This window comes from Rhododendron vialii, chromosome 2a (assembly GCF_030253575.1).
Source record: "Rhododendron vialii isolate Sample 1 chromosome 2a, ASM3025357v1".
In the NCBI taxonomy this organism is placed as follows: Eukaryota; Viridiplantae; Streptophyta; class Magnoliopsida; order Ericales; family Ericaceae; genus Rhododendron; species Rhododendron vialii.
In genome coordinates, this window is record NC_080558.1 from 28,967,901 (window position 1) to 28,993,079 (window position 25,179).

Consider the following 25,179-nt stretch of genomic DNA (forward strand, 5'->3'; position numbering starts at 1 on the left):
GGAATCCTCGACAACCTTTAGTCGACAAATTTTTTTTCGTCACCTATATTATTTGTGACGAAAAACATACAATTTGCGACGATTTTCATTCGTCACCCAATGCAATTTTTCTTGTAGTGTAAATAGAGCAATCTAAGTCAACAAAACTACTGATAGAGCCATAGCTTTAACGGTTCATCTCCATCCTATTATTATGTTGCCTTCAAATCTGCAGATGACTCTTAGTATTCCACGTTATTCTCAATACCTGGCGTAAAATATCAAGGCCACAAAAAGAGCATCTTGAGTGAAAAACACTGAGTATGGCACCAAAAGTACACCTTTTACCCAGACTTACTCATGCACCACATATATCAAAAAAAATTATATGTGCAGGTGTTTATGCCCATTTTTGGCACATAATATCGGGCAAGCCATGAATGGCCATTTAATTAATTCTTTGATTAAATTGGGCCGAAGCTATGTAATTGATTGGTTGTTAAGTGTATTAGGCCATGAGTTTTCTATTACATTTGGGCCCAAGAAACACGCAGCCCATATGAAGAGCATGACCCATGATTTTTTGGGAAGGCAGCCCACGATTGGGCCCATGAAGAAAGGAGCGGATCTAATCCATGAGGTGCGGCCCACATTTTAGGGATTCGGTTGCTTGCTGGTAGTTATTTTCCTCCAAATATCAAAGGCCAATTGACTTGGTCAATTGGCCATGTGTGAAATGCATGAAAAGAGGGATAGTGGGGAGTTGCTTGCCATGTCACCCATGATCTTCAAAACTGCCAGAAATTTCCCATGATCAAGCATGCTTGAAAAGTGGAGCAATCATGGGACACATGTCAGCTAATGGTGCAATGCAGAATTCGGATTCAGGCTTGAATCAACATGTTGCAACACCTATTTGCATAATCGAAGATGAAAAAGGGGTCCAACACCAATCAAAGCTCAACGCTTACAACCAAAGCCTTCCCAGCGAAGCATACTTTCCTAGTTTCAGCAAAGTAGTTTATCGAATACCTCGTGCTCAAACCCCATTCGAACTCACTTCTTCAAGTAGTTTGGATTTTTACTTTTCTTGTAACCAAACTTTATTATCCCGGAGTAATAAAGTTCATGTTTCTACGTCCATTTCCTATACAACTAGGAAATTTTAAGTCCACGACCGTGTGACAAGCAACGAACCACATTGTGATCTTTAACCTTTGGGTCACACGCAATCGCTCTTATGTTAGAAGTCAAGATTCACGGGAATCTTCATCAAAAGTTAGGCGTTATAAGTCTTGGCACGCCCACGCTCCAGGCATTCACGCCTTTGCCAAAAATGAGAGTTTTCATTGGCACGCCCGGTGGGACCCTAGTTGTTTCAAGGGGTATTACGCTGATTCATTCACATGTCAATTCGATACGTTGAATTGGATGATGAGATTCGGCAATGTAAAGAAGAAATTCGTTGGCGCGATGATAAAGTCGACGAACTTGAAGACGAAATCTACCACCTTGATTGTGAGAGGCTTCGACTCAATCATATGGAGGATGGGTATATCAATGCAAACAATCGCTACAACGATGAAATTCGAAGGCTTGAAGATAAAGTTGACAAGCTTGAAGATGAGGATCGCCAATTACGCTATGAGGTAAACCGTCTCTTTAGTATCAAGTCACATGGCTATTCATATATCATGTATTCAGCCCTACCCGAACAGCATGAATTCCAAAATGGTGGGCTTGATGATCTTCCTACTCAGACCTTTGAGGGCCAAGTTGAAGAAAATATGAGCACTCAGTCCTGTACCATTGCATCCAATGAAGGACTCTTACAGGAATTCATTGATCCATGGGATGAATGTTTTCGAAAGGTTAAAGAGTGTCTTAACAAATCCAAAAAGGCCATCGAAGACATGAAGTCAACTCCAACTCTTACTCCACCACAGACATCACAATTTAGCACTTTAGGCCAAACTTCAGGCCTGAATGTGTCTAAGCAAGCTTCCAGCAAGCACTCCAAGCCTCCAGGCTTCTCTCAGTCCTTAACTTCTGAAAGGCCTACACTCGGGGGGCAAGGAGGCCAAGGAATTGGACTCAGGGGGCAAGAGTCTCAACAAGCTTCCAACAAGTACGCTAGGCCTCCAGGCTTCTCTCAGCCCTTAGCTTTCAACAACCCTGCACTCGGGGGGCAAGGAGGCCAAGGACTTCGCCTCGGGGGGCAAACGTCCCAATTCAGGCCTTTGAGGATTCCTGAACAGCAGCAAGGCCTGGATGATATAGATCGTGACAACAGTTTCAGGCCTGATCGCAGCAGCCAACATTCAGGAGTGTTACAAAAACTTTTAGATGGTAAGCTATTCCCATGCCTGGAGGAGCGAAAAGATAGGTCTGTTTCAACGCAAAGGAAGCAAGATCTCAGACCTGAGATAAGCCAGAACATAGAAAGTCCTATCATGAGGCAAGGTCAACCCGTTCTCTCCTCTGAAAAGTCATTTCAAGCGTCTGAAGGGCCACCACATTCCGATTCACTCCCAAGCAGTGATGCAAGACATGAACGATCTAGTCCTGCCATTAGCCTTGGGGCCAGGTCTGAATTGCATGCTGCACCCATTCTAGAACAGGAGGGACTGAATGAAGATGAGGAAACCGACAACACTCCATGGCGTGATCACGATTCATTTGTAATTGGAGATCCCCCTCTTCCCCTGGTTAATGAAGGCCTTTTTGGCATTGTCCAAACTGCCAAAAGGCATTACAAACATAGGCCAATTGTAGGCCTTAAAGTTGTGGAATTACGCCCGCATTGGATTTGTGGGGCACATCAAAAGCGGATCTTATTCACTTGGCTTACGCAAAAACGTCGTGGTTGTAAAAAGGGCTAAGTAGCCAATGAAAAGTCCTTCATGGGCCGAACAAGCATCGCTAAAATGTTCGGCTAAGGCCTATCAATCATTGAGTAGGCCCTATTAGAGTTTTACTAGGCCTTTTCCGCAGAGGTGGAGGTCTTTTCGTTTCATTGAGCAGGCCTGAAAGTTCAAACCAGATGTTCAAGCCTTCCAATAATTTTTAGTCCATACCAGGCCTTTTTTCATGATTCTATGGTTTCTCTACAACAAGGCCTGGACACAGGACTTTATTGATTTACAAAGGCCTTTTCCGCAGAGACGAAGGCCCTTAGAGCCCTTTATTTAGGCCTGAACCACATTTATAAGCATTTCAAGGAGAAGTTCAGGCCTTTCAACGTATTTCTAGGCCTTTTTGTCGGGTCTTTCATGGTTCAGGCCTGAAAACAGATTTCATATTATCAGAGGTCTGAATGGAGCATAAAAATGCCTAATGCCTACTATCAATAGGCAAGGCAAACAAAAGAGGTCATGCTACAACAGGATTCAAGACCTGTTTGGGATGCCAAAAATGACTTTACTTTCTATTCACGCCTTGATCCTAAAAGTAAAGAATCAAGGTGTGAGGGGGCAATGTTTATGCCCATTTTTGGCACATAATATCGGGCAAGCCATGAATGGCCATTTAATTAATTCTTTGATTAAATTGGGCCGAAGCTATGTAATTGATTGGTTGTTAAGTGTATTAGGCCATGAGTTTTCTATTACATTTGGGCCCAAGAAACACGCAGCCCATATGAAGAGCACGACCCATGATTTTTTGGGAAGGCAGCCCATGGTTGGGCCCATGAAGAAAGGAGCGGATCTAATCCATGAGGTGCGACCCACGTTTTTAGAGATTCGGTTGCTTGCTGGTAGTTATTTTCCTCCAAATATCAAAGGCCAATTGACTTGGTCAATTGGCCATGTGTGAAATGCATGAAAAGAGGGATAGTGGGGAGTTGCTTGCCATGTCACCCATGATCTTCCAAACTGCCAGAAACTTCCCATGATCAAGCATGCATGAAAAGTGGAGCAATCATGGGACACATGTCAGCTAATAGTGCAATGCAGAATTCGGTTTCAGGCCTGAATCAGCATGTTGCAACACCTATTTATAGCATAATCAAAGATGAAAAAGGGGTCCAACACCAATCAAAGCTCAACGCTTACAACCAAAGCCTTCCCAGCGAAGCATACTTTCCTAGTTTCAGCAAAGTAGTTTATCGAATACCTCGTGCTCAAACCCCATTCGAACTCACTTCTTCAAGTAGTTTGGATTTTTACTTTTCTTGTAACCAAACTTTATTATCCCGGAGTAATAAAGTTCACCTTTCTACGTCCATTTCCTATATGACTAGGAAATTTTAAGTCCACGACCGTGTGGCAAGCAACGAACCACATTGTGATCTTTAACCTTTGGGTCACATGCAATCGCTTTTACGTTAGAAGTCAAGATTCACGTGAATCTTCATCAAAAGTTAGGCGCTACAAGTCTTGGCACGCCCGCGCTCCACGCATTCACGCCTTTGCCAAAAATGAGAGTTTTCAGCACGATAACCTTAACAATTCAACTCTACTCCAGTATCTTCACATATTCATCCATCATTTACAAGGGTTCACAACCCACTAAATAACAATAATAATATCAATCTGTGAATACATTTTTGTTGGGCAAAAGATTTGAATTTTCATTGATACCAGAGAAAGTACGTCGAAGGGTGGGCACATCATTCCTTGAAGAAATGAGAGAATAGCCAAATAAGCAAATAGGGTCCAAAGAGGAAAGGCTTACACTCCAAACCTCATCAAAGAGTAGCAGTGCAACACCACACCACCTCACATAACCAAACTCATACACATTAAAAAAAACCCGCTAAAACAACAACACTTGCGAAAGGTGAGGAAGACCCCCAAAGGGGAGAGACAACAAAAATATCATAAAATTAAACCTAGAAAACCCCCTAAAAATCTAACCCTAGTGGAACTAAAACACCACCACCATCACACCATAGTAATCGCCGTCCAAAGCCACCGGCATCAATTGCCACAGATCAGACCACCACCACCAGTTGTAGACATCCCAATTTAGACTTATTAATTATCCTTAATTTGTAGCCTTGAGGCTCCCTAATAATGAAATTGAATTAAAACAGGCCTTGGACAAACTTGAACAATGCTTCTTGAATTTTCAAAACAAACCATAATTCACCTTTTTTTTGACACCCTGAGGGTAAAATGGGCACATGTTTCAATGTATTAAATATTTTTGAATGAAACCAACTGGGTTAGAAAGAAGACTCAACCAGGTTTTCAACTCTTCAAAAAACACCCAAATTCGAATTTAGAAGTGTCCGTGGCACCCCTTTGAAGTTGGGCAGCCACTCTTGAGTGCTCAAGACCTCTGTCACACCCAATGGGTGAAGAGATCCTCCACTCACCCCACTTTTTCCATTCAACATTCAAACTTGGTCCTGACCAGGTCAATACTTAAACTGAGAGTATGCAGAAAACCGATGATGACAGTTCTCTCCCCCCCACCCACACCCAATATATATATATATATATATATATATATATATATATATATATATATATATATATATATATATATATATATATATATATATATATATATATTTCAATTTAGTTTTGATTTTATTTGCGAAAACAAAACCTATTTTCTTCACCCCTATAAATACCCCCATTGTGCTAGCATTGAAGGCCACGAAATTTTCTCCTAACTCTCCCCCATTTTTCTGTCAACCTTGGTCTTCAAACCCTCTCAAATATTTTCTAAAACAATTTTAATTTTCTAACAGAAATCATTAATTCCAAAGGAAAATCAAGAAAAATCCTAAAGAGAAATGGAATCCTAGATTTCATATTCCCTCATTGTTTTCTACCCATTTTCAAGCATCCAATTCAGTCCAAGAAGTCAAGTTCAAGCTAATAAAATGTATAAAATTTGGTTCTTTCCAAGTTATTTCTTTTTTTCCTGCTTCTGAGGGAGATTAGGGGCTCACACCAGTTCGTTTTACTGGTTGTAAGTTCACTTGATCTTAGTTTAACAACAAAAGTAAAAGGAACACAAGGAAATAAACTTTTCAAGTCACAGTGTTCACTCTTGGGCGCTCAAGACCACTCTTGAGCGCTCAAGAGTGTTGTTGCCCACCAAAATTTTGTTTTGTCCTTAAGTATTGCATGTCATGTGATTTTATAGATACTGAGTGTGCACTGGTTCATCCAAAGCCTAGTTAAGTTTATTTTCTATTTGCAAGGAAGTGATACTTGGATATTCAAGACCTGTTTTTGTTTGTTTAAGTTTGATGTTGAGCATACTTGCCTAAATATTGCTTTAATCCATATCTCTGTGTTTGGATATTCTGTTTACTGTCAAAAAGTTTTAAGATCTATTTTGCAGGAGTAGAGAGGTACTCTTGAGCACTCAAGAGTGATCTCAGTGATACCAGTTTCATTTTCTATTAACATTCACATTATATCATCCCGTTATTCATCATGTACACAAGCACATGTATACACTCCATTTGTTCTGCCTGTAAATACATGCTAGTTTCTTTATATGGAACAAAATATTTTTAATAAAAATCCCACAAATATTAAGTAGAGACCGACCCCGCGTCGGGCGAGAGAGGTGCCGTAAAACCCTTTCCCTCTCGTAACCTTGCTTCCGAACCCAAAACAATCTCTGGTTTTCAGTTTCAAAGAATCATTTTCAATTAAAACGGTTTCTCAAGTGGCAAATTTCAAATCCGGGTGGCGACTCTTTCCATTTTTATAACACCTCTCTCTTTTTTTCGGGCCGTCCGAAGCGCTCTGTCACCCTGGACCTTGGTAGCCCACACCAGCCGTAGATTTGACCACCACCATCAGCCGTAGATCCGACCTCGGATGGCAAATATCACCACCCTCAGAAGTCGACAACACCACCAGCCGCTGCGCAAACCATCACCAACGACCCTTCTAACAGCAACACCACCACTACTAGCAAGTGGTAACAAACCTCAGATGATGTGGAGTTGGACGGGGAGAACCGGCCGCCAACAGAACCGCGGACAAATCTGACAGGATACGGGGCAGGACCAACTAGGGAGAGGGAGGGGAGGAAAAAGAGAGGAGGGAAGGCGACATGAGGGAGTGGGGGGAAGGAGTAGGCCTCCCCCGGAAAACCCTAACTTAAGAAGTTAGAGAGAGAAAGTAGAGAGAAGGGAGAGCATGAGAGTTCTACCCAACCTATGACATATCTCAAATCAAGCCACCACACTATCCGACATCAAATCACATACACAAATTGACAATCCTTTAGGCTCCCATCCACCATGCCTAACTCCTAGACCCATGGCACGACTTCAAGACCTCTAGAAATATTTGCGCATTGGTTCAAGACCCATACCGAATAAAAACGTCCCAAATCCCAAATTTCGCAACAACCACATACTATTTAATCATTCGCGCGATTGATCATAATAATTCATTAGTTGTAAATTTATGGTTCATACATTACAGAGGTTGTAAGTCAAATAAGTTCAACCATTTAATTTAATCTCCATAAAAGAAATGACAAGTAGTAGACTTTACAGCAAATTGACAGTCCACAACTTTAATTACAAATAATAGCAAACTGAGACATCCAGCTTTTGGGAGTTTCAGATAGTGATCGACCGGCCTGAAGGCGGTTGGGACCCATGCGGGGGTTGTCTGACTAGTGACCAAAGAGGTCAGCCAGGGATGCTCCCACATCGCTTGGTGAAGTATAAGTCATGTGTTATAAATAATAGATTGTCATCCTATCTTGTACAAGGCCTTTTAAAGCCGTGAGGGTGTCAAAAATAATTGAAACTTCACAGTTAAGTGTGCTTGCCCTGGAGTACTCCTGGTATGAGTGACCTCACTGGGAGGTCTGATTGGATATGGCGTTTAAAGTGGACAATATTGTGTAAGGCGGGAACAGGTCCTTACATAAACAGATTCTAAATATTACTCCCTCCGTCCCAAATTCTTTGTCCGGTCTGCAAAACGGAGTGTTAAAAATAATGCAATTTTTTCAAGAAAAAATTCAATTTTTTTCACAAATTAAAAATACTCATTGATATCTAATAAGTTGTTGAAATTTTTTTGATTTTTTCTTGCAAAAATTTTATTATTTTTAACATTCTGTTTTGCGGACCGGACAAAGAATTTGGGACGGAGGGAGTATGAAATTCGACACTATGAACTTTTATGTTTTGCAAAAAACCCGATTTTTCACTTTAAGTGAGGTAAAAACGAGTTTTAAAAGTAGTAGCAAACCTGTCCATAACTACGTAGTGCAGCCACCATCGAAAATCATAACGAAATCTACCGATATCGAATTGAGACAAGTTTATGTGAAAATCGCTTTGAATTTAGTTACCTACAACTCTTGTGTTTAACCCAAAGTCTAATTCCTCCATTTAAATAGAGTAAAAACAGGCTCTGAAACAGTTCGTCAAATCTGTTCCGAGTATGCAGTAAATAGTTTTTCCAAAAATTGTAATAAATGCTCCTAACCTCCGAACAATCCTTGTATGAAAATTTCATAAGTTTTCGAGATCTACAACTTTCATGTTATGAGTTTTTCTTGAATCTTTCCTGAACCACCCGAAATTTACAAAATAGAGAAACAGTATATAAAATCCATATTTTTTGACATTTCAACCTTTCAATGCATACGCTACATAACGTTTCGATAACCCTACAGTACTGACTTTACTTTTCCTACTGACTTTACTTTTCCCCCATTCCTTCCGCTCTACAACGATTAGCGACAACAAATAAGCAGTAAAAACCAAGTAAAAGTTAAGTTTCAAGCACAAAAACAAGAATGGTACACTACAAGAGAAAGAATATTCGGTGATAAAAACTGGCGACGAAATTTAATTTCACAATTAAATGAGTATATTTAGTGACAAAAAAAATAAATTCGTCCCTGTTTTGACAACTTCTGTGACGAAATTATTTCATCACCAATTATACCTATTTAGCAACGGAAAAAATATTTTTGTTACCAAAGATACCCAATGGTGACGAAATACATTTTTCGTTGCCGAAAGCATAAAAAAGGTGACGAAATTATTTTTCGTCGCCAAAGATAATCATTTGGTGATGAAAAATAAATTTTGTTGCCAAATGAGACCAATTTAGCAATGAAATATTTTTTTTCATCACCAAATGCTTAACTTTGGCGACGAAAAATAATTTAGTCACCTTTTTTACACTTTCGACAACAAAAAGTAATGTATTTCATTGTCAAATGGGTACCTTTGGTGATGATATTTATGAATTGCACCTTGTGACCAAATCTATTTTGGGTTTGAACAATAACACCAATGGCTAGAATTTTCATGTTTGTCAAAATTACTAATTTTAATTTTTAAAGATTCAAAATGACATTCAAAAAGTATTTCAATGTTAAAATATGTTATATATTAGATATTTCAAATATATAATGAAAAGTGTGTGTGGTGTAGTTGGTCGAAACTTGCGCGAAAACTCAAGAGACTCGGGTTTGTAACCTAGCATGAGAAAGAAAAAGGGATTTTTTTCCCATATAAAAAAGTCTTTTGTGACAAAAAATTTCGTCACCGATTTCTTATATTGGTGACGAACCAATGGGTCATATCGGTGACGAAATTTTTCGTCATCAAAAAGCACAATAGGCGAGAAAAAAAAATTCATTGCCAATTATTCAAAAAAAATTCATCGCCAAATGAATAATTGATGAGCGAAATTTTTCATCGTCAAAAAGTACAATAGGCGAGAAAAAAAAATTTGTCGCCAACTATTCACTTTTCAAAAGACACTATAAGTGATGAAATTATGGTATTCTCCCTCTATTTTTGATATTTCGTCACCAAGTGGGAATAGACGACATCCTTTAGTCGACATAAAAAAATTTGTCACCCAAACTAGTTTTCGTCACTCATACTATTGTGACGAAAAACATGTAATCTGTGACGATTTTCATTCGTCTCCAAATACCAAATTTCTTGTAGTGGCGTAAGGTTGAATAATCACATCAGAGAGAGAGAGAGAGAGTGAGAGCCATGGGGTTTAGGAGAGAATGAGAGGTATAAATATCAAAAATAGAGGGAGAGATAAGGGAAAGTGGAGAGATAAAGGGAGTGTTTGAGGGAAAGTGGTCAAGGGAAAAGATCTTAGGGAGAAAGATAAGGTGAGTGATTAGTTTAGGATAATATGCTTAGTTTAAAAAACTTACACACAGATATACACTATTCACAATTTAAACAATAACCATATTATTTAAATTAAAATAAACCGGGTTCTTACATGCTCTATGCAATTTTACGGATCCTCTTAATTGTGTCCAAGTTTTCGGTCTTTGTAGAACCGATACAGAAACATAACTTGAGAAGAGTACAGCACGATACTCTTACATGCCAATTTTGTACAATAGGACACGACTCATGACTGGGACACATTAAGAAATATGTATATGCATTGTTATTCAGTATTAATTTGACATTTAAGTAAAAACGCTTGAAAAAGACCAATATAGGTGCAATCTATGTTACACAAATATCTGAATCGAATACAGGTGCATAACTAATGGTCGGACATGTCAAGCCTGAAAATTGAGGATTCGTAGATAAGTATCCAAATTTAGATACAGGTACTGGGATACACAAGAGTGTATATATAATTATTATTATTTTAAAGATGGGGTAAAAAATTAATCCTACATAAGAAAAATAAAATGGAAAAATGACGGTCAATGACGTGTTTCGATAATTAATACCCATCAAGGACATTTTTAGTATTAATAAATGTTCTTAGCATGTTCTTGACGTGTATTAATTATCAAAACACGTCATGTGCCTTCATTTTCCCAAATAAAATTGAAGGATAGACTGTAGTGCATCATATTGGGCCAGCCCATTAAATCTCATTTTGAAACAAGGATGTGCTGCAACCTTCATTTTACCTGCAAGGTCTCAACCCATGTTTTGCTTCATAACCTGTTGGACAAAAAATGTCAAAGCAGCTGTTTCTTGCTGTACCCAAGAGTCAAGACCAAGAGAGAAAATAAAATAAAACATAAAAAGAAACCAGGACGCAGGTAGTAATTTTCTTCTGATCTCTCTTCCAATTGATCTACAACCTCTCTCCGATGACGGCGGTGTGCACCTCTTCTAAAGGGGTTCAGCAAAAAGAGTTTAATCAGTCTCACATTGCACAGTAGTTTATCAACCCATAGTAATCTCGACGACAACTTACCATTCCTCTAACTTTTAATAATACCTTGCTATTTCTTTTGCAAACTCCGATTTTATTGGATGTTTCTCTTCTTTGTGTTAGGGGTTTATTAAGCTAGTGCATGATTTCCTTAGCTATAGTTTCAACTGGTTTGGGATCTATGTTCCCAGTGTGATGCTTCTTCAAACATTTTCAATGTACCCTTCTGAGCTACTCCTTTCGTCCCGATTTGTTTGTTACTTTTTTGACTTTTTAGTATCTCAAAATGTTTGTCCATTTGACTTCAATTTTCTCTTTTTGTCTTTTCTTTAGTAGAATAAAGTAACTTTTGAAAAAATGTTGAGGGTAAATGTGAAAAGTTGTATCTTTTTAAGTGTAATAATTGTGTTCCCTAAAAAAGTTAGATTTTTGAGGTTGGACAAACAAATTAAAACGGATGGAATAGTAATATAATATTTTCTCTTTGCCTATTAGAAAATACATCAACATGTCATGTAATTGTTGAAGAGTGTTTGGCGATTGTCATAACGTGTGCCAAGCATGTTTTAGAGTGTCTGCAGGAAAAAATATTACACAAAATATGACACTTCTTATTAATTTGAGTGTTAGGCATGTACCTAGAATGTATCCAAAAAATATGGTGTCCTATGAAAATCTGATGGTCACTGGTAGGCAACATCTGAGAAAGTGTACATGCTTTCTAGTTATAAGCTTCACTAAAAAAGTTGGTGCCCGTATGAAATATTTTGGCGTGTTATCATTTTATCAACCTATTTGGTCAATGTTAAATTCCATACTATTAAGAATGTACATGCCATGTGCACCTAAAATAGTTCTATGGAATTGTACAATTTTCCTATGGTATTAAGTATTGATTCACCATTGGCAATTTCGCCTAGTTTCCTGATTAAGCTTTCATAATTCAAATGGATCTTTAGCAGGAAATTGACTTGCATAACCGCAACCAATACCTCCGAGCAAAGGTCTCCTCTCTCTCTCTCTCTCTCTCTCTCTCTCTCTCTCTCACACACACACACACACACACACACACACTCTTCTTTAGTTTCATTATTAGCTTTATCTGAGTCCTTTTTCGCTCTATGTATTGTACAGATAGCTGAGAATGAGAGAGCCCAGCAACAGATGAACTTGATGCCCGGGGGTTCTTCTGAGTATGAGCTCAATATCCAGCCTCCATCATTTGGTGCTCGCAACTTCCTTCAAGTGAATGACTTGCAACCCAACCATCAGTTTTCTCGCCATGACCAAACTGCACTTCAGCAAGTGTAGGTAAATTTTACTTCAATGTTATAAACTTTTTTTTACGCCCCCATGGATGTATGCGTTTCCATGCTAAGCATAACGATTGTCTAGGGACGCAATCTTTGGGGCGATGGTAGCATGATGATATACACCAAATGGTGAGACTAGTGATAGGAGACATCTACTTTACACTCAATTTGTTTCAACAAAAATGTAGTCGCAGAAAACCATTTGTTCAAGAAAAAATATTTGAAGGCACGGAGTACTACGCACAGTTTGTTGATTTGGGCCCCAACCTTGCAATGATCAATGGCCATTTGCAGTGGAGGTGGTTTTCTTTTGCGCCCAAATCAACTTTGTTTTGGAATATTCTTCATTGAAATTTTCCATTGTCCCTAAAGGTACAAAACATAAACTTTGAATTTCTGATTTACCAAAAATAAAAATAAAAAAAGTACAAAACATATTTTGTTGAACCAAATTAAGGTCGCACGGGAGAAGGATTGGCTAAAAGCCATGAAATTCTTTGAACAAGGTTTTCAGAAGGGTATGGTAGAATTATTCCATCATTTCTGTAGCTAGAACCATCACACAAGATGATGAACGTGAAGAATAAATTGTTGACATGCTATATATGATGCTACATTCTGGACATAAAATCTACGTATGCATTTTCTTGTATCCATAATTTTAATTTTCCTAAAACATGGGTAAGTGACTTGATTGTTGTAAGAGGATATGTTTCCATGACAAGATATGTTGATCCCAACATGTGGCGTCCAAAGGCACTGAATAATCTAAATAATCTATGAGACCTGGTGTTCGGCAGCCTCCTTGTTATAATTGATCAGTTCCAAGTTAGACTTTTTTTTTTATGATGATTATGGTCAAGTTCTACAGTAACAAGAGATCGGCAGTTGGCCTGGTGGATGCAATGCTTTTTCATCATGAGATCGGCAGCCTGGTGGATTTGCAATGCTTTTTCATCATGTATATATTGACTTCATGAGACCAAGATGAAGCAAGACATTTTTTTTTTTGAACGGAAAATAGTAGACTCGAAAGAATATTCTTCATCTATTCTGCCAAGATGAGTGTAATTCTGTCACATTACATTTTGCATGCATTTCGGTGCAACTTATTTTGGTTTGTAGCATTTGTTTCTCTAACAAATTATTCCTACTTGCTTTACTTGCAGTTAATATGAAGAAAGGGCACGCAATTTCTCCTGCCATCTACTCCTGGTGTAGATCTAGTATTTCACATGATAAAGCTTCTGCTATCTCTGGGAATGTTGAAATCAAAATTCAAAGGATTCCTACGTTTGTTATTTGGGGGTTCATCCTTCTACACTAAGATTATGATGTTACAAATGTATACTTATTTATGTTATTCCTATCCATGGTGCTTATGGCGTAAACAAATTGGAGTTGAATTGTTGAATTCTAAGATAAATTAATAGATCGCTTAGATTTTGATGAAAATACCATAATAGCAATATTAATTATAACTTCTTTTTTTGGGTAATTGAAAGTGCATTAAAAGAAAGTTAAAGAATTTACATCCCATGGGTATTTCATCCCATATCAGATAATGATAAAATACAACTGCGAAAAGAAACATAGTAGTGAGGATCTGCTCTGCCCACTTACTTATCCTTCGCTAAAGCATTCGTGCACTTGTTAGCCTCCTGGTAGACATGCTGGATGATTGTTTGCTCAAACGTGTTAATGAGGTACTTGCATTCATCAATGAGAGTGCTAAGTGGGTGTTTTGTGTTTCCGCCATCCTACAAGAGATCGACTATCAAAAGGTGTTGGAAAGCAGAAGCGATAACTATCACTGATGGGAGGAGGAGATTTTCACACAAAATGTTAAGCACACTTTTATTGATAGTGCTTCACTGATTATACAAAACTCTCACACTTCTCTTTGTCTTTTACTCTCACTCAACTCCCATACTTTTAAAATAAAGATTACAACCTATATATAGGCAATACCTGATAAGAAATCAAAGATATGATAAACTCAGATTTATTGTTCAAATCACAAAATATATTACGAAAGCTCAAAAAATCTTCAAGCCTGATGAGGAATAGTTCTCCATGTTTTATTTGCTTCTTCTCCCAAATCTAATCTTTGACTAAATCTTTTCCACTTGCCTTTGAAGCTTGTCATCCCCAAACCAACAATACCCAACACGTTCTTGTACATCAAGCTTACCATTCAATATCCCCCCTTAACTTGATTTTCCTTCAGCGTCGAATTGCTCTTCTTCTTTGGCTAGGATAACCTCTGCTTTGAGTAATATGTCTATGCAATATTCACTTGCTCTTTAACTTCTCCATATTCCCTCTGTACAGCCATAACTGTAGTGACCGTATTGAAGACAATTAAAGCATTGAACGTCTACAATGCAGTCCCTGCTCAAATGACCATAATCATTGCAATTGTAGCATTTTACTTGGCTTATATCAAAGCCCCTGCCTCATCCTCGTCCTCGCCCTTGACCTTGCCCTGGTCCTCTTCCTCGTCCTTGTTACACTATCTTTTGTTGACCTCTACCTCCTTGTCATCGTCCTCTAACTCGTCCACGTCCACATCTTCTTTCTCTATGTAACATCCCCCTTTGCTCTCCTTTGTCTCTCATTAACGTCAATCTCATCTACAAAGCTTGTTCCAGGGAATTAGTCCAAGATGACCTCTTGTTGATCCGTTGCTCATGGATCTCTAAGGTTGCCATCAGCTCGTCAATCATCATATTATTGAGGACGTATTTGCATTCCTCAACAGCAACTACAACATTTTCAAACTTCGTACTTAGCGACGATGTATTTTCTCCATCACTCGAACACCATCTAGCTTCTCCCTATATCGTCTCATCTGGTTCCCGATCATCAACGTCTTCGTGAAATACGATGATATGGTCTAATCGTCCTCCATCTGCAGTGCTTCAAACTCTCCTCGCAATAGTTGAAGCCGTACCCGAATTGTCCTCTCAATCCCTCGATTGGCATTACGAAGGATATCCCATGCTTCTTTGGTGGTAGCGGGGGTAGAGATTTTCTCCAAATTCTCATCTTCTACCCCTTGGTAGATTAACAACAACATCCGTCTATCTTTCTTTCGCGCTTCAAGAAGCATTACTTTTTGTGCGTCTGCAAGCTTTGCTTCTTCTTCCTTGGAATACTCCACGTATCCCACGTCTACCGAACCCTATAGCTCTTGGGATTCCAAGAGTACTCGTATCTGGATGATCCAATTCTCATATTTCTCCTTGCCCAAACGTGATAGCGTAAAAAAATTGGTTTCACTACAAGAAAAATCACCATTGCTGACTAACCAATTAGTCGCCTAATGTGGGCATTTTACTCGGCAAATGTTTTTCACGACTAAAAACTTTGGTCGGGAACTTTGTCGGTGAATGACAGTCAACAAATGGTTTGGCCGACTAAATAAGGTTTAGTCGGGTAAGATATAACTTTGCCGACTAAAATATCCCGACTAAATACTTAGTCGCCATATGTAAATTAAGTCGGAAAATATGTGATTTATTGCCGACTAAAATATAGTCGGGAAATGTGCTTTTACTATCACCAACTAATAGTTTAGTCGGTAATTGTATGACCTATTGGCGACTAAAGTTTAGTCGGGAAATAATTTTTTACTATCACCGACTAATAGTTTAGTCAGTAAAATGTCTTTTCAAATCAAGTAATTCATGGCCTATTGGCGACAAAAATTTAGTCGGGAAATGATTTTTACTATCACCGACTAAAAGTTTGGTCGATATATGTCTTTTCAAATCAACTAATTCATGGCCTATTGGCGACTAAAATTTAGTCGGCAAATGTGTTTTTACTATCATTGACTAATAATTTAGTTGGTAAATGTCTTTTCAAATAAACTCATATGTGGCCTTTTGGTGACTAAAATTTAGTCGGGAAATGTTCCATACCAATTTGTCATAAAAATTCTTTTCACATTACTATTCCCTATATATTTCAGCCAACAATCATTACATCCACAAAATTGCCAACCTATTGCAATTAATACAAAATAAAAATTTCAAGAAATAAATACAAACTTTTGTAAATAGAGATGTCCACCAAATAGTTAAAAAACAACTTGTATCCAAATTCCTAGAGTGCAAAAAAAACAACATGTGAAACCATAGGGGGGGGGGGGGGTGGGGAAATAAAAAAACCCAAGCTCAGTAACAAAATGTATCCAAATCCCATGGATTGCAAAATACTAAATAGTTCAACTTCAACAAACGGATAACCAAAAAAAATCCAAGCACGTCCACAACCAAAATCCAACTTCGATCTTCATAATCAATAACCAACATACTGCACGATACTCCATTAAAACGCCGTCCCTGTAAAAAACCAAAAAAAAAAAAGAGCAATCCATCTTTAATATTTATGAACAGTGTATCCCATTGCACAAAGCATGAACATGGTAAATACTAACTAAATAGAAGCCAGAATGAAAAATTATCTTGACATAATTATGCATACAGAAATAACTATAAAATTAGAGCCACACAACTTACAACACGGATAATGCAGCAGTAAAAAAGAAGTATGTAGTACATGTTGATGGCAGTAAAAAATCAGCTCCGCAATGGCATGCCAAAGAAGCTAATGGAGTATTAAACTTTCAACTTTGTTTTTGCTATGGCCCTTAGCAAGCAGAGGTTTATGACCCAGGAAACCAGTTTCCAAATGGAGAATGCAAGTACTTGGTGTTAGTAATTTATTTTAATCAACGGGTATCTGTAATCTTAACGTGGGGAGATTAATAAGTATTTAATATCATAGAGCTCGTAATATAATTGAGATAAGGACGGGAGTGCAATTATAATTCTGTAGTAGGGTGAATTATAATTAGTGAAATAAGAAATAGAATCCTGGTGGATTAGATTTTCTTATTTACACTAGGAGCCCAGACTTATTACTCCTTAGGCCCCTATCGTAGCCCTATATATACACGTTATGCTCTTTAGGTCAGATAGATGTTTTTCTATTATTCAGTAAATAGAGGCAGGCTTAGAGAGAGCAAACAGATCACGAAAGAATCCACATTCAGTTCATGTTTTAGACGTGCGGGGAATACGGTAGAAGATCGTAAAGTACGGTCGAGCAGTATTTGTGGTTTATAGCAAGGCGTGCTATAACAAGTTCACGTGTTGTAAGGAGTTGAGGTAGAACCCTAATTCTGCCTTGTAGGGTTTTACAATTTTTGTTGTCTAATCTATACACGTCATTATTGGGTCTTGGGGATTCAGTTTCCCAACAGTGGTATCAGAGCAGGCTGTAATCGCGTGTATGGATTAAACAGGCCATATTGTCCGTAGATTATAGAGGGTATAACGTAGAACTGTTCTAACCCTTGTTTTGCAGCGTTCTTACCCAGCTATTATGGTCACACCTTTTTTTGTTGATTTTGTGTGATTGGATCCCACGATAATTTTTTTGTGGTTATTGTTATTTATTGGGTACCACGATTATTTTTCGTAGTTGTAATAATTAATATAGCATGTGTTATTTATTGGGTGCCACGATTATTTTTCGTGGTTGTAATAATTAACGTAGCATGTGAACTCCAATGGAGGCATAAGATCGATGTTTGTATGTTTCTTCTATTATAATAGCATTCGACGGTTATTCAGAGATCGAAGATGGTAGATACAAAAGATACATGTTGTTTGGCTTGCAATACATTTTTTCCAGATTTGTAGAGTTTGATTGCAGGGGCTATTTCGACCTAGTAAGCATTGGAATTAGAAAATCTGTTCTTCACGAAAGTTGTAGATAATTGAATTTCAAATCCAATCCCATTTGAATCACTTAAATTGGAGGTAGGATAAGGAAGATATGGCCAAAAATACTGAAAGTTGTGCAATTTATGCGGGAATATGTCAAATCCGAATTTTCTTGCCTAAGCATAGTTGGATTTTGGTTTCCTTAATTGATTCAAATTATCTCAGCCTTCCATACAAGTATAGCTGAAGGATTTCAAGTTTGGAAGGATTGCTTAAGGATTTCAAGTTTGGAAGGATTCCTTGTTGCTCAAGGATTGCATCTTTGACCATAATAACTGGATTCTTTATCTTGTGTTTCCTTATTATTTGTGTTTCCATATTATTTGCATATATGATAGTTTACCATATTGGGACAACATGGTAATATATGGCTTTTGACGTAGATCACGTTTTTTGCAAACTCGAAAATTTTAATAACCCTCACAATTTTTTTTTTAAATAACTAAGTGGGAGAGGGAGTTTATTTTTGTAAATCTCACGGTTTCCATTACTAGTATGTAGATGATGTAATTAATTTTGTGTGATGGTTTTAGAACCTTCCCCCCCATCGGGCAAAATTAATTATGGCATCATCAGTACAAACTTCCTTAAAGGATAGGTCTATGATAATTGTTGTGTGAATTACTTCTCCATCAAAGGTAATTCATAACAGAACAATGGGTCATGGGGCTAGGTAATGGTATATACTTAGCTGTAAATAATAGTATCCTCACCATCTGAGTCACTATTATTATTTATAGGACCAAAGCTATATTGACTATTTAATTTTGCTTGGCATGTCTAGATAGTAAAATTAAAAGGTTGTGCCTATCTACACGAATGATAAAGAGTAGAGGACTTCCCATTGAGGCATGCTCTTCATGGTGTATAGGATTGCCAATGTTTTTCTATTAACATATGGTAGAGGGAACCAATATTAAAATGAAATTCAAAGTTTTTATTGCCCTTCATAATTGATTGTTATGTTATTTGATTCTCAGATTCAAAAAATGAGCTCTTTCAATCCACTTGCCATTATTCTCAACGAAAATAAACTCACTGGACCAAACTATGTTGACTAGAAAAGAAACTTGGATATTGTGTTAACTGCCGAGGGCCACAAATATGTGCTATCTACAGCGTGCCCTCCTATACCTGAAGAGAAATGCCACAGAACAGGAAGCAAAGCCTTATAAAGATTGGGTTAAGGCTGATGAGATGGCACGGTGTTATATTCTGGCTTCTATGTCTAATATATTGCAACATTAGCATCAAGCTATGGAACCTACTTCCGATATGATGCTGAACCTCAGAGAAATGTTTGGAGATCAGAATCAGGCAGCAAGGCTAATTGCTATGAAGGAATTAGTGAGCATCACCCATGTTGAAGGAACCCCGATTAGGGATCATGTTCTAAAGATGATAGCTCTTCTTAATGAACTAGAGATCCTTGGAGCTGAAATTGATGGGGAAACCCAGATCGATTTTGTTCTTAACTCATTGCAATCTGAGAGTTTTAAGCAGTTTCGCCTGACTTATTCTATGAACAAAATGCATTTATCTTTGGCTGAACTTCTTAAGAACTCCAAGCAGCTTAGGGTCTTTTGGTTGTGAAGAAACCACCATCAGTGTTAGTGGCAGAGAATGCTTCTACTTCTAAGCTGAAAGGCAAGAAAAAACAGAACAAGTCTCAGAAAAAAGGTTGTGGAGGGAGTTCATGCACCTCAAGGTGAAGTGAAAAAGCCTGCGGGCAAGTGTTTTCACTGTAAGCAGCAAGAACACTGGAAGAAGGAATGTCTATTCTATCTCAATAATATGAATAATCAAGATAGATCTTTTCGCTAGTCATTGAATCATGTTTAGTGGTGTTATCTACCAGTATCTGGTGTGTAGACATGGGAGCCACTAATCATGTTTGCAATTTGTTGCATGGGTTCTAGGAAATCAGAAGACTCAGTGATTGAGAGATTTATCTACACATGGGTAATGCTACGAGAGTAGCAGTAGTTGTAGTAGGAAATGTTGTTTTAAATTTTAGTAATAATAGGAGAGATTGTCTTTATGTTCTCTCACTTAGAAAAAACTTGGTTTCAGTTTCTAAGTTGATTAAAGATAGATATTCGGTTTATTTTAGTAACTTCGTGGTTATTAAGTTAAATAAATATTTTATCTATTCTGGTTCATTGATAGATAATCTCTACTTTATTAATCCTATATTTCCTACAGTGCAACTGCATGAATTGAATAACACTAATAATATGCCAAGTAAGAGAAATGAGCCTTCTAAATTGAACTAAACATATCTTTGGCACTTATGCCTTGGTCATATTAATCTGAATAAGATTTTTAGACTAGTCAGGGATGGACCTCTAGGTTCATTGGAAATTGAGGAACTTCTAGTCTGTGAATCCTATTTAGAAGGCAAGATGACCAAGAGACTTTTTTATCTATAAAAGGTTACAGAGCCAAAGAGCCATTAAAATTGGTTCATTCTGATTTGTGTGGACCCATGAATGTCCAAGCAAAAGGTGATTTTGAGTATTTCATCACTTTGATTGATAATTACTCGATGTTTGGATATATTTATTTGATGCACCGTAAGTCCGAATACTTTGAGAAATTCAGGGAGTATAGGGCGGAAACGGAGAAGCATCTGGGTAAATGTCTCAAGACACTACGATCTGGTCATAGTGGTGAATATCTCTTGGGAGAATTTAGGGCTACTTGTCAGCTGAAGGGACTACATCCCAGTTGTCAGCTACAGGCATGCCACAATAAAATGGTGTAGCAGAGAGAAGAAATAAGACTCTTATGGATATGGTGAGATCAATGATGAGTTATTAAGATTTACCAATTTCATTTTGGGGACATGCACTAGAAACTGCAGCGTACATTCTTAACTTGGTACCACCTAAGTCAGTACCATCTACACCCACAGAACTGTGGACTGGGCGCAAACCTAGTCTGCAGCATGTTCGGGTTTGGGGTAGTCCAGCACATTTGCTGAATGGGAAAGCAGATAAATTGGAATCAAGGACATAAGTTTGTCTGTTTGTGAGGTACCTTAGAGAAACGAAATGTGGATTATTTTATAGTCCTAAGAATCAGAAGGTCATTTGTTCGCATCAATGCCCGATACTTAGTGAAGGACTATGTAATAGACCACAAGCCCAGAAGTAAGATTGTTCTAGAGAAATTGAGAGGAGAAGGACCGACAAAGACTTCTTCAACACCAATAGAACAGGAGGTTACACTGCAAGAAAGAGTTGTTGACACACTGGTACCTCATCTTAGTGGGAGGGTTATTGTCCCCCCCAATCGGCATACGTTCTTGGGAGAATGTTATGATATGATCCCTGAGAACAACATGTTGAACATTGCAACTACAATGAGAAACTAGAAGATAAAGATGCAGAATTTTGGCAAAAGGCTGTGAAATCTGCATTTCTTATTGGAAATCTGGATGAACGCATCCACATAATGGAACCAGATGGATTCATAGCAAAGGGTCCAGAGCACATGTTGTGCAAGCTTAAGGAGTCTATTCATGGACTCAAGCAAGCATGGACTCAAGCAAGCATCTAGATCTCGGAACATCCATTTTGATCAAGCAATCAAGTTTTTTTTTTTGGTTTTGATCAATGTCCGGATGAGTCATGTGTGTACAAGAAGTGCAATGGAAAAATGGTGTTCCTGGTACTATATGTAGATGATATTCTGCTAATCGAAAATGATGTGGGAATGTTGTCTTCGATAAAGGTGTGACTATCTAGCCAGTTCGATATGAAGGACTTGGGAGAAGCCGGTCACATCCTTGGGATTAAGCTTATGTGTGATTGCAAGTATATGATGTTGGGCTTATCATAAGCTACTTATATCGATGAGATCCTTGCTCGTTTTAGCATGCAGGATTCTAAAAAAGGGTTTCTCTCTTTTTAGACATGGAATCAACCTATCCAAGGATCAGTGTCATAAGACACCTGACGAGATGGAGAAGATGAAGGCAGTTCCTTATGCCTTGGCAGTAGGAAGCCTCATGTATGCTATGATGTGTACTAGACTTGATATTTGCTTTGCCGTTGGCATAGTTAGTATATTCCAGTCTAATCTAGGGCAAGAGCATTGGACTGCAGTGAAACATATACTCAAGTATCTGAAAATAACTAGAGATCATATGTTGGTGTTCTAGTCAGATAGTCTGGTACCTCATGGGTACACAGACTCAGACTTTATGTCAGATAGGGATTCCATAAAGTCTACCTCAAGGTATGTGTTTACCTTTGGAGATGGAGCCATAAGTTGGAGGAGTATCAAGCAATCGTACATTGATTGATTCCACTATGGAGGCCGAGTATGTGGTAGCTTCTTAAGCAGCCAAAGAGGCCATTTGGCGTAGAAACTTCTTGATGGATCTAGAAGTGATTCCTTTATTGTAATTAGCTATTATATCTATTGTGACAATAGTGGTGGAATTGTTAACTCTGAGGAGCCATTGACTCATAAGAAGGAAAACACATCGAGCATAAGTATCATCTGATTTGATAGATTGTTCAGTGAGGTGATGTAGCTATGTCCAAGATCGCATCAGTAAACAACCTAGCAGTTCTATTTACGTACAGCTTACAGGCTAAGACTTTTAATAGTCACGTAGAGGGAATGTGAGTGAGATGCATGGCAGCATGACTTTGAGTCTGAGTGGGAGTTTGTTAAAAGGTTATGTAAAAGTTATGATTTTACATGATGAATTAATATTGTTATGTATTAATTAGTTTTATCCCTTTTTGATGAGAATCTTTTATGGGCAATGTTTGCATAATATTATTGTATGTTGTGCATGTGTGTCTTTTATTTCATAAAGTATATGATCTGGTGTGTAGAGTTCGGCTTACACACAGAAGATCAGATCATCAGTTCTTGTGAAATATAAGATATGGTTCACAGTCTTAAATGGAACTGGACACACCATCTGTAGGACTGTAGTACAATGTTTAGTAGGTCTGTCTTGACTACAGAAAACGATCTAGTTCTAACTCATTGTGCTAGTACACTTTGTGTGTATTGAATAGGACCGCATTGAGGTAATTGTCTTTATACTAATTTTATAAGACAATTGGAACCTCATGGTTATTATGAATACTTATGCTCTTAATCTAAAGATAATTATTAGAGGTACATATTTAATGTTGTTGATTTTGATTCATTAAAGAGTGAGATCTTTATACGATCAATAGTCTCGGTGAGTTGGGTCGCAACATTAAATATATGACAACTATTAATTATTAATGGAATTCACGTCCCGATGGGGATTGATGATACCCCTTGAGTAAGCTTATAAGTTTCGAATATGTCAAACCCTGCAGGTAGATTTTGTATCCGATATATCGAATAAGTTAAGCGGATAATCTCAAGTTAAGATGTTGATTAAATGGGAGATTGTTAGTAATTTATTTTAATCAACGGGTATCTATAATCTTAACGTTGGGAGATTCATAAGTATTTAATATCATGGAGCTCGTAATATAATTGAGATAAGGACGAGAGTGCAATTATAATTCTGTAGTGGGGTGAATTATAATTAGTGAAATAAGAAATAGAATCGTGGTGGGATTAGGTTTTCTTATTTACCCTAGAAGCCCAACTTATTACTCCATAGGTCCCTATTGTAGCCCTATATATACACGTTATGCTCTTTAGGTCAGATAGATGTTTTTCTATTTTTCAGTAAATAGAGGCAGGCTTAAAGAGAGCAAACAGATCACGAAAGAGTCCACACTCGGTTCGTGTTTTAGACGTGTCGGGAATACAGTAGAAGATCGTAAGGTATGGTCGAGCAGTATTTGTGGTTTATAGCAAGGCATGCTATAACAAGTTCAACCAGCGTTCGTGTCGCAGGGAATTGAGGTAGAACCCTAATTCCGCCTTGTAGGATTTTACAATTTTTGTTGTCTAATCTGTACGCGTCTTTACTGGGTCTTGGGGATTCAATTTCCCAACACGTGGACCTCAGTTGACTTACTTGAACCAATATGTACGACTAATCGGCTATAACCCTTATGACCAACTTAGTTTCTTGGCCTATTTTCTTAATAACTTTTTGGAGCAAGGCTACAAAAAGATTTTTTGCATGTGAATAATTTTCTCTCTTCTTTTAAATAACTTCTCTTTGACCAAGCAAAGCATTGGGCAAATGGCACTATAGCATTAGATCCATACCTCCAGTGTAGAAACCATGGGATCCTTGGTACCACTGCAACCTAGGTTATATGACGTTTGAATTCCTAGCATAAAACAGAAGTAGGCAACTAGGAGATGCTAACCACTGCATTAAATTTCAATTACTTTCAAATCCCCCCAAATGGGCAAAATCCCAAGAAAAAGGGGTTAGCACCTCCTTAAAAACCGTAGCCATTGCATCTTATCCAATTCACAAAGTTATCTCCTTAATCGTGCGCTGCAGAACACAATTCTCATATGTAAAGTCCCAACCTGTTATCAGGTAGATCTTGAGAAAAATTGACTGCCCCAATAGTGGACCTACATGCACAACAGTCATTAAGGAGGCACCCAATAACAACGAAATTATCTTGTTAAATAAAGGAAGCTTACTATGAAGCTTCCTCAAATCATCACCGTCCTTTTGCATTAGGAAAATGACAAATAGATGGGACCAAATGACGAAATTGACAATAACATAGTGGCTAAGGGAAAGAGGCTTCCTAATGTTTACTTATGGCATTACAAGAGTACAATGAATGAGTAGTCTAACCATTTGAGTTGTCTCAATTCTATGTGAACAAGCTTCATGGTGAAATTTAACAGTACAGATTGGTCATAAATGAAGGTAAATATAATATCTGTGGGGGACTCTCCAATGTATCTTAAAGCATCATGGCTGCAAAAAACAAAAAAACAAAAAACAAAAAAAAACAAAAAAACTGATCTTTGGGCAGGACACTTAACATCTACTTCAAGTGAAAAAAGGTTTTAGGA

At 37.8% G+C, this 25,179-nt stretch overlaps 1 protein-coding gene across 5 annotated transcripts in view; it reads left to right on the forward strand.

Moving 5' to 3' along the window:
- Positions 1-13,864, forward strand: part of LOC131316657 (agamous-like MADS-box protein MADS1) — a 33,381-nt gene extending 19,517 nt beyond the window's left edge. For 2 of the 5 annotated variants that reach the window (XM_058346091.1, XM_058346094.1), the window contains exons 7-9: positions 12,056-12,100; positions 12,231-12,403; positions 13,579-13,864. In XM_058346091.1, the coding sequence (XP_058202074.1) occupies positions 12,056-12,100; positions 12,231-12,403; positions 13,579-13,582 (222 nt within the window). In that variant the 3' untranslated portion in view covers positions 13,583-13,864. Of the gene's footprint in view, positions 1-12,055; positions 12,101-12,230; positions 12,408-13,578 lie in introns of those variants that run through there. The other 3 variants (XM_058346092.1, XM_058346095.1, XM_058346093.1) reach the window with 2 other exon arrangements.
- The last annotated feature ends 11,315 nt before the right edge of the window (positions 13,865-25,179 follow it).